The 10,175-nt window shown below is 37.6% G+C and overlaps 1 protein-coding gene across 3 annotated transcripts; it reads left to right on the forward strand.

The window, feature by feature from the left end:
- The first annotated feature begins 249 nt into the window (after positions 1-249).
- On the forward strand, positions 250-9,464 carry LOC142540886 (ATP-dependent Clp protease ATP-binding subunit ClpA homolog CD4B, chloroplastic-like). 3 transcript variants are annotated; one of them, XM_075647326.1, is made up of 11 exons: positions 272-388; positions 474-574; positions 1,715-2,300; positions 2,523-2,638; positions 2,709-2,831; positions 2,914-3,099; positions 6,434-6,649; positions 7,046-7,263; positions 7,490-7,565; positions 7,638-7,725; positions 7,851-9,464. In XM_075647326.1, the coding sequence occupies exons 3-11, from the start codon at positions 1,733-1,735 to the stop codon at positions 9,017-9,019; spliced, it is 2,760 nt and encodes a 919-aa protein (XP_075503441.1). In that variant the 5' UTR covers positions 272-388; positions 474-574; positions 1,715-1,732; the 3' UTR covers positions 9,020-9,464. The 3 variants fall into 3 exon arrangements, with proteins under 3 accessions (XP_075503439.1, XP_075503440.1, XP_075503441.1); XM_075647324.1 differs by lacking the exon at positions 474-574 and having other exon boundaries at positions 250-458; XM_075647325.1 differs by lacking the exon at positions 474-574 and having other exon boundaries at positions 250-430.
- Positions 9,465-10,175: the final 711 nt, after the last annotated feature.

The following is a 10,175-nucleotide window of genomic DNA, read 5'->3' on the forward strand; positions in this document are numbered from 1 at the left end:
CACCTCATCTTTGAATAGCAGCAGCCAATGCAAATCGACAACACAGGGGTAAAATGGGCAAAATAAATTACAAAATAACGATTCCACCTAACACGTATTGTTCTGGACACTTGTACAAATTGGACAAATTTGCCCTCATCCAACAATTTTGATCGTACGGTTCTCGATGGTTTCTTTCAGCGAAAGATTCACCAGATGTGCGATTCGGTGCACCCGTTGTGTTGCGGCGTAACAAAATTAAGTTTTCGCGGGCGAATATTTGCTCTTGCGATTTTCATCCACAATATTCTCTTTCCAAATTTGTATTTTTTTCTATAAATTCTGCTGTTTCGCTGGGAATTTCTGCCCTTCACGGTTAATCGTTGGTCTTTTGGGAGCTAAATTCTTTGTAATTTATCCTTTTTATCGTTTTCCCTCTCCGATTCAATTTGTGAGTAAGCTTGCTTACATTTGTTCAGGTGAGGTTTATGTAGGATGATTGAAGTTTAATTAGTTTGGCTATATCGGTGTTGCTGCTCTTTGGGCTGCTCGATTTTTGGGTTTTTGTTTGTGAGCGAAAGCTCGTGATTTGAAGGTAGTGTTGTTTGTTAGATCGATTAATGTCTGGACTTTTGAAATCATTTTCTAAATAGTTGTTAACAGCGTTTGAATTTTACCCGATATCTAGGTTACTCTTATTGGAATAAATTTGTGAAGCTTTTTAACTATCTTGCGTAACTTTTGTTTCATGGTGTTTGTTTAGCCACTTTTAATATTGAATTGTGCTGTAATTGTTAGAATTTGTTGTGTTTACTGGGTATTGAGACTGTAAAAAAAAATTCTTTTTTGATTTATGACAGCCATATATAGAATTTTGGAACTTTTTAATATAAGAACACTTTAATATGCTTGATACCCATAGCGAGTTCAGTGAAGAGTTCAGGTGGCTCTTATGTCAATCGTGTCATCATTAAGACTAATAGTTTAGTTGGTGTTTTGTTAGTTTGGCATGAGACATTTTATGACATTAATGTTGGGGATGTAATCATGGTTCTACTTGTTCAATCTCTTAGATTTTCGTTTCTATTTGGAATGAGTCTGTCAGTTTGTCTTATTTTTGAACTTCACAGATAATACTTGTTTTCTAGTTTGAAATGCTCTATAGTTCTATTGCTAATGGTAGAGATTGTGCTGCGTTCAGATATGCTCTTACTTTTATTTTGATATGATTTTGTAGCCTTCGTGTTGGAAATGATAGTTTTGAATTAAATTCGGAATTTCATCAAGTTTCAGTTGCACTTCCACATTAAAAGGTTTATTGAATTTGCATGTCTCCCTTTAAATTTGTTAATGCACTGTGGAGCTAATTATGTGGTTGCCACATAGAAAATGAAAAAGCACTTGAATTATATGTCATGTTATAATTACTCTGTATCCCCCTCCCTGACATCATCTTGTTGTTTATGAAGTTGAACCGTTGGACATTGCTATGGTTGACAGATGGAAATTGAAACCAAAAAATGTCCCCTTTCTGTTGTATATGGACTTCTTTGCTGTGTATGTTATCTGTGATAAATTTTCCATGCTAGTAGAATCTAACAAGAGCATTTTGTGCGTCGATTAATCTATGTTTTTCACCTATGAAGTTTGGCTGTTTGATAATTGATGTTATAGCTGCACTCTGAATCTTTAAATTCTGGTTCTATCTTTCTAATGGCTAATAACGTGTTCGCAGATCTCTTAGAAGCAAACAATGGCACATGCTTTAGTTCAATTGACTAACTTACCTTCTTCAGTGGCCTTGGTAAATAATGTGAAGTTAAAGAGCTCTGGTAATACAAAACGGTCAGCTATAATGTTGTGCAGTTTACGAACTGCTCCTCTGACGTTTAGGAGTTTCTCGGGGTTGCGGGGAGTAAATTCCATAGACCTGATGGTGCAGAAAAATTCCGAGACACTCCAATCAAAGGTAATTCCATTGACCTCTAGGAAGCAAGGACGAAAAATACGAGTTGCACCACGAGCCATGTTTGAGCGGTTTACAGAAAAAGCGATAAAGGTCATTATGCTTGCACAAGAGGAGGCTAGGCGTCTTGGCCATAATTTTGTTGGAACTGAGCAGATTTTGTTGGGGCTTATTGGTGAGGGTACTGGAATTGCTGCCAAAGTTCTCAAGTCCATGGGGATAAATTTGAAAGATGCTCGTGTAGAGGTCGAGAAAGTAATTGGACGAGGCGGTGGTTTTGTTGCTGTTGAGATACCTTTTACTCCTCGTGCAAAGCGCGTGTTAGAACTCTCACTAGAGGAAGCTCGCCAGCTCGGTAAATTGTTTTATGGTCTCCTGTATGTGCTTTTTGACTTTTTGTCAGATTGTCATTGAACTGCTGTAGTGCCCATGTACCCATTGTTACATGTGCTTATTCTTATTCATTGATGCTTAGGGACCCTTTCAGCTATTTTAATATGCAATTTTCTATGATTTTGTAATGATATTTTCCATTGAGATTGGTTTAGTTAGATGTTTGCTTTGGTTTTGGATTCAGGCCACAATTACATCGGATCAGAGCACTTGTTGCTGGGATTGCCTAGAGAAGGAGAAGGCGTGGCAGCAAGTGTCCTTCAAAATTTAGGTGCTGATCCAAGTAATATTCGAACTCAGGCAAGCATTGCTACTTTTTCTTCCTTCTTGTTATTGTATGATTTTGCGGAATCTGAGGGAATGATTATAGGTTATAAGAATGGTTGGTGAGAGTGCAGAAGCAGTTGGTGCTGGTGTTGGAGGTGGAAGCTCGGGCAACAAGATGCCTACACTGGAGGAGTATGGTACCAATTTGACCAAGTTAGCTGAGGAGGTTTTTTTTTTCCCATTTTCACTATTAATTTTGGATTTTTGTGGAGGCATCTGACATGATTTGTGGTTTTTTTCCTTTTTAGGGTAAACTAGACCCTGTTGTTGGAAGGCAAAGTCAAATCGAACGTGTCATTCAAATCTTGGGGCGTCGAACCAAAAATAACCCTTGCCTCATTGGAGAACCTGGTGTTGGGAAAACAGCTATTGCAGAGGGCCTTGCTCAAAGAATAGCCAACGGGGATGTTCCAGAGACTACTGAAGGTAAAAAGGTAAGCTACCAATGGTGAAACGAACCGTACTATTTAACTACTTTAAATTTGCGGAAAAATAAAAATTTTCTTAAATAAGTAGAAATTATCAAACTTCGTTAATAAATATTTGCTCGTCTAAAATATTTACAATAAAACAACTACCAACAAGTTGCGATAAGTAAACGTTTAAAACATTGAAAACACCACTCCTTAAAATCATAATAATTGAACATGCATAAAATCTTAAAACATGGGCGGTCCTCGGATTTAGCCTCCCGCTCAGTCCAAGCCAGCTCACTGATCCCCACCCCTCGTCTCCTCAAATGCATCCTTACCTGCATCGATCAAGTCTAGTGAGTCTAAAGAATCAACATGTATAAACTGTGAGTAACGAGTAATACGTAATAAAATCACATGCAACTTTAAAATAGAGCGTACGTACTTGAAACTTGAACTTGCATACTTAAAAGCCTGAACGTAACATACTTGAAACTTGTGCATACATACATAAACATAGACGTGCCATCATCATAAGACTTTTCTTAAACATGCTTGCATACTGGTACATACTTGAACATTCATAAACTTCATCATTTTGCGTAGAGGCATGTTTCAAAGCAAGTGACACATACATAAATACGCCTGATCAGACTAAACCACAGTACTGGGCTAACAGGGAAGATCCACTGTCACATACATGAGATCCCCGTTCATGCTTTAACGGGTGGATTGGTCCCCGTTCATGCTTTAACGCTTCCCAATCCTGATCTAAACCCGTTCATGCTTTAACAGAGGTGGAGAGGTCCTCGGCCACGTTCATCGATCCAAACCCATTCATAATTTGGTCACGAGACATTTAGCATACCTAAAAAACTTAAAATATTTTCTTTTGCACGTCGAATATACTTACTTGGCGTTGAGGGATTCGTTGGATCTCGCTTGGGGCCGCTGCTGCAACATACTAACATGAGTTCAAACACTTATCTTTCATAACTTAGACGTAGGTACTCGTTCTCACCACCGAAGTAAATAAATGGCTTATGACATTCTAAATCTCTCGGAACTTGACCTCGTTTAATAATCGTACTAAGCCATTATATAGAACCCCAAAACAAATCCTATATTTTTACATAAATAAATTTTAACCATCGTACTAAACCATGATTTAGAACCCCGAAGGAAATTCTAAAAAAAAAAAAATTTGTTTTTTTTTTAAAGATGGGGGTACACGGACCCCGTGTAGGGGTCCGGGTAGGCACGAAAATTTCGTGTTTTTGAAGAAAAACGGACACGGACTCCGTGTCGGGGTCCGGGAAGGGGTCCGTGTAGCCTCTGGACGTGGAAATTCACTAACTTAATGATTCATTCTTCCAACCCAAGCCTAAGGATCATGAACCAACACCTCAAGACTCATCCTAGGATGCTATTACATTGATTCGAACCCGTACAAACACCCCAAACATCCCCAAGCATCGTCAAACAACTTCAATACACAATAACCCGTAATTCGACATCGTTTCACTTCCTACGACTTCTATTACATCCCAAGCCAATCCCGACCCAAACGAACCACCAAATAACACCTAAACACATCTCACAACATATCTAAATGTAGTAGCACAAGCCCGGCGGTACCCAACGAAGCCTGCAACAAATAACTTCAAGAACATGATGAACATCATTTTCATAAGATCAAAGGTTTGAGCAGTCACACGAAAATAACCATAACTCACTCGTTTCTTGTCCGAAAATTACGAATTTTATATCAAATCGAAGGTATCGAAAAGTTCTACGTTTTATATGTTGACAATATTTTCAGAAAACGAACCGAAATTTCACAGGAACCGAAATGACAGCAAAACGTTTTTTTGAGATCTAAAATACTTCAGAAATCGATTCAATGCATAATCGCTCAAACTTTGCTCATAATAATTAAACTTTTACGCATAACATACATCAAAATATCTACTATGACGAGATCGATGCATAAAACGAAAGATTATACATGCCTTTGGTCTTGAAACGTAGGAAATCTCGCAAATCTCGACGATCCGGACACGAGGAAGAAATTTGGAGCTTCTTGCTATTCTCTAATGGTAGAATAGATGGAAATGGAGCTCAAGAACACTTGAGGAGAGAAGGGAAATAAATGAGGGGAAATGGAGGAGAATTGATGGGAATGAATTTTCTTCCGGAGAAGACTTGGACAAAGTCTTGCAATTGGAGGCAAGTGGAATGGATTTAGGGTAATTTAGGAATAATTTAAATATATTGATTAGGTTTAAACTAATTAATCAATATATGGTGTAGTCCAAATAAAATTTAGACTACTCGAGGCTTGAAAACAAATACATAAAATATTCCTAAATTTACAAAAGTTGCACCACTAATTAAGGGAAAATAAAATATTAATTGTCATAGAATAAAATACTCCATAATTTAAAAATTCCTTTTAAACTTAAATAAATATTTTTTTTTAAATTTAAATAAATGCACGTGTTTTACGTGTACTGATTTTGGGTTCTACAAATGGTGACTTAGAAAAGAAACTGTTTAATCTTCTTGTTGGTGCTCTTCATATTTTTACTACACATGGGAGATAAGAGTGCTGAAAGTCAGTTGGGTTTCAAACTTACTGAAATAGCTTGAATCAAACACTTTGTTTGGTTTTGATTTAAGAAACCAATTTGCTTCTTCCTAAAGTAAAACCAAACATTATCTGCAATTTCATTCTCTCCCCATGAAATATTTCTCTGCTCATTTCTGCACTCCTTCCAAAAACCGCCTCATCATTATATTATTTTTTTAACGCAGCACGTAAGGTTAAAATTTCAAAATTTGCTCATAATAATCATTTACATAATGATCAAATCAGATATAATTTTATAATATTCACGGGATTATAGTTTCATGATCTAACATTTTAAGTAATATTGTCTACTTAGAAAACATTCCAACTGTACCTTTTTATCTCACAAATTCACACCACAAGATAATTTCCCTTAAATGACTTCCAAATCATAAAAATATTACCAAAAGCAACCAAATTTTATATATTTTTTCAGTCTTATATTTCAGAGGTCATTGAATATTTTGGAAGTAGAAGTTGTATGCACGTGATCATACAAAATCATTGTCATAAGAGTAGAGTATGTGATTTGTGTGATCTTCATTGAAGAACATGGATGATAGTTGGCACAGACCTGTCTGGTATTGCGCTTGTAGTTTTTATGCTCTTCATTGTTATTTATTGGTTGAATGGCAACTACTGGTATTGCACTTTTAAAAATTGGGTAACTATTAAAAATTTTCCCTATATTTTTGAGTGAGTGTTGTTTTCGGATCATTTCAGGTTATAACCCTGGATATGGGTCTTCTTGTTGCTGGTACAAAGTATCGTGGTGAATTTGAAGAACGGTTAAAGAAGCTTATGGAGGAAATTAAGCAGAGCGATGAAATTATACTTTTCATTGATGAGGTTCACACATTGATTGGAGCGGGAGCTGCTGAAGGGGCAATTGATGCCGCAAATATCTTGAAGCCTGCTTTAGCTCGGGGTGAATTACAGGTTAGTTGCATTTATGAAATAAGTTAAAAATGAGAAAATATGGCATGAAGATGCTCGTGACTGTGATGTTGCCACACTTTTAAAATCTTGAAAATCGTATCTATTTCTAGTTGCTTTTGAATTTTGATCTATTCACTGATGTTTATATCAATTTTTGAGGCAATGTTTACTGAGATTTTTACATTATACTGATGGAAGATGTATTGAAGATGAAGGTTTTTGTTGGTCCTTCTGAAAAATTATCTACGTTCTTAAAAGAATAATCCTTTTTTTACTTTCTCCGAGCTCGAAAAATATGCTCATCAGTGATTTATTTCTCATCGTTTTAGACATGGGTCACCTTTGGTTGGATGAATTCTATCATGTTGTGTAATGCCAAATACTAATGCATTGCAGTGTATTGGGGCTACAACACTAGATGAATACCGTAAGCACATTGAGAAGGATCCAGCTCTTGAAAGACGTTTCCAACCTGTTAGAGTACCAGAGCCCACTGTAGACGAAACCATACAGATTCTTAAAGGGCTTCGAGAACGCTATGAAATTCATCACAAGCTTCGTTACACTGATGAAGCTTTAGTTTCTGCTGCACAGCTTTCGCACCAGTACATCAGGTATTTAGGGCTGCACTATATGTTATTATTTACTAATTTACTCAATGACCGTTATAAGCCTGAAATGATTAATCACGTCCAAGGAAAATGATCCATATTTTATACATCATATGCAAAGTTGAGTTTGCCGATTCTTTGCATCCAGGCCTGTTGACTTTTGATCCCGAGAAAGATACAAAGCTCTGAGCCACCTGCTCATCTCTAATGCTATCTTTGCATATTTCAGTGACAGATTTTTACCTGATAAAGCCATTGACTTGATTGATGAAGCTGGTTCCAGGGTTCGACTTCGTCATGCACAGGTAGGACCATCTCTTAGCAGTGCCATAGTCCATTTCCCATTTATACTATGTTGATCCATTAATCTTCTGCAGCTCCCAGAGGAAGCCAGAGAGCTTGAGAAAGAGCTCAGGCAGATAACAAAGGAGAAAAATGAAGCTGTTAGGAGTCAAGATTTCGAAAAAAAGTAAATGAAAATTTTCTGATCCCTACTTGAATTTGATGTTGGGGTAGTTGAGATAAAGATCCCAATATTATTTCACTGTTAGTCTTCATATCCTGAGCATGTTCCATTTGTTCAATTTTTTAGGCTGGGGAGCTACGTGACCGAGAAATGGATCTCAAGGCACAGATATCCACTCTTATTGACAAAAACAAGGAAATTACCAAGGCAGAAAATGAGGCGGGGGACACTGGTCCTCTCGTGACAGAAGTTGACATTCAGCACATTGTCTCTTCTTGGACAGGCATCCCCGTCGAAAAAGTCTCAACTGATGAATCTGATCGCCTTCTCAAGATGGAGGAGACTCTCCATAAACGGGTCATCGGGCAGGATGAAGCTGTTAAAGCCATCAGCCGTGCTATCCGTCGTGCCCGTGTTGGGCTAAAAAATCCCAACCGTCCCATAGCTAGTTTCATCTTCTCTGGCCCCACTGGTGTAGGAAAATCAGAGCTAGCAAAGGCCCTGGCTGCCTACTACTTTGGATCTGAAGAAGCTATGATTCGGCTTGATATGAGTGAGTTTATGGAGAGACACACTGTCTCAAAGCTCATCGGGTCACCTCCTGGTTATGTTGGTTACACGGAAGGTGGACAGCTTACTGAGGCCGTTCGGCGTCGTCCTTACACAGTTGTGCTCTTTGACGAAATCGAAAAAGCTCACCCCGATGTCTTCAACATGATGCTTCAAATTCTCGAGGATGGGCGGTTGACCGACAGCAAAGGTAGAACAGTAGACTTCAAGAACACGCTCTTAATCATGACATCAAACGTTGGAAGTAATGTAATCGAGAAAGGTGGACGTCGTATAGGTTTCGATCTAGACTATGATGAGAAGGATAGTAGTTACAACCGGATCAAGAGCTTGGTGACGGAGGAGCTGAAACTGTACTTCAGACCTGAATTTTTGAACAGGTTAGATGAAATGATCGTATTCCGGCAGCTTACAAAGCTGGAGGTGAAGGAGATAGCTGATATCATGTTAAAGGAAGTCTTCGAGAGGCTTAAATCCAAAGGCATAGAACTTCAGGTGACTGATAGGTTCAGAGATAGGGTAGTTGAAGAAGGATACAACCCGAGCTACGGAGCCAGGCCTCTTAGACGAGCTATTATGAGACTTTTGGAAGATAGCATGGCTGAGAAAATGCTCGCCCATGAAATTAAAGAAGGCGACTCGGTCATAGTTGATGTTGATTCAGATGGCAATGTTATAGTTCTGAATGGCAGCAGCGGTGCTTCTCCAAAAATGTCCCCCTAACAGCTTGCCTTGTAGATTTTGCTCCTGTTCAACTACGCCATGCACCTACTCCCCCTGGATCTTCCTTATGCCAAGCCAAAGCAACCCTCCATGGATACACGAGGTTGTCGGTTCCATTTTTTCAACTGTCTACTAGATTCTAGTTATTACACTTTACGGTTTAGCCTTAGAAGCATTCTTTAAATTTGCATGAACATTATTCATGACTGATGGTGAAAGCCACGTCTCGTCCATTGCATCTGGCGGGGGGACACATTCAAACATTTGGATTAGTTTGTTCGTGAAGCTGTTGGTTCCATAGTTGAATGCTAGATAGATATGTAGACATGGTTATTTCTGAATAACATGAGTCAATAATCTCATGTAAAGCTACTTTTGATTTGTTTAGCACTTGTTGCGGACATGATGATGGAATCTAAGCTCATTTTTTTTAGTTTGCAGGATACATCCGGTAAAAGAAATATACAGAATTATATCGTTCATTTAAAAATCAATATGGAAACGAATCAAAACTAAAGATAAACTAATGAAAATAACTCGCGCTTGTATTTTATAGTAGTTGTGCATAAAATTAAAGAGAATAAACGAAACATATTTGACCTATATTCCACATCCACCAACTGAACACACATTCCTAGCTTAATGGTTCTCATAACATACAAAACACTAAACGTGTACACAATCACAAATTGTGGGTATCAAAAGGTTCATACCATTTTGTGAGATGAGATTTTAGAAGACTTGTCAAATATAAAACATTGATAATCCTACATGATCTTGATTGAGATCTCAGAATTTTGTTTGCTTTATTAGTACATGCTCAAAAGACAAAAACTTGTATGAGACGGTCTCATGAGACAGATATCTTATTTGGGTCATCCATGAAAAAATATTACTTTTTATTGTGCATTCGATAAGATTGACCCGTTTCACAGATAAAGATTCATGAGACCGTCTTACAAAAGACATAGTTTGCTAAAAGTATCGATAGATTCGATATTGTGGTGTTAATAAACAAATTCTTTTCAATAAAAAAAATCATTTGGTACCAGCTATAAAGACAAAAATAAATCGTGTAATAAAATAGGACAGAGACTGTGTGCATATACTTTTATTTCTTGATTACTTTGTTCGTTTTCTCTCCTTTGTAGGCCAA

This window comes from Primulina tabacum, chromosome 3 (genome assembly GCF_025594145.1).
Source record: "Primulina tabacum isolate GXHZ01 chromosome 3, ASM2559414v2, whole genome shotgun sequence".
NCBI classification, from domain to species: Eukaryota; Viridiplantae; Streptophyta; class Magnoliopsida; order Lamiales; family Gesneriaceae; genus Primulina; species Primulina tabacum.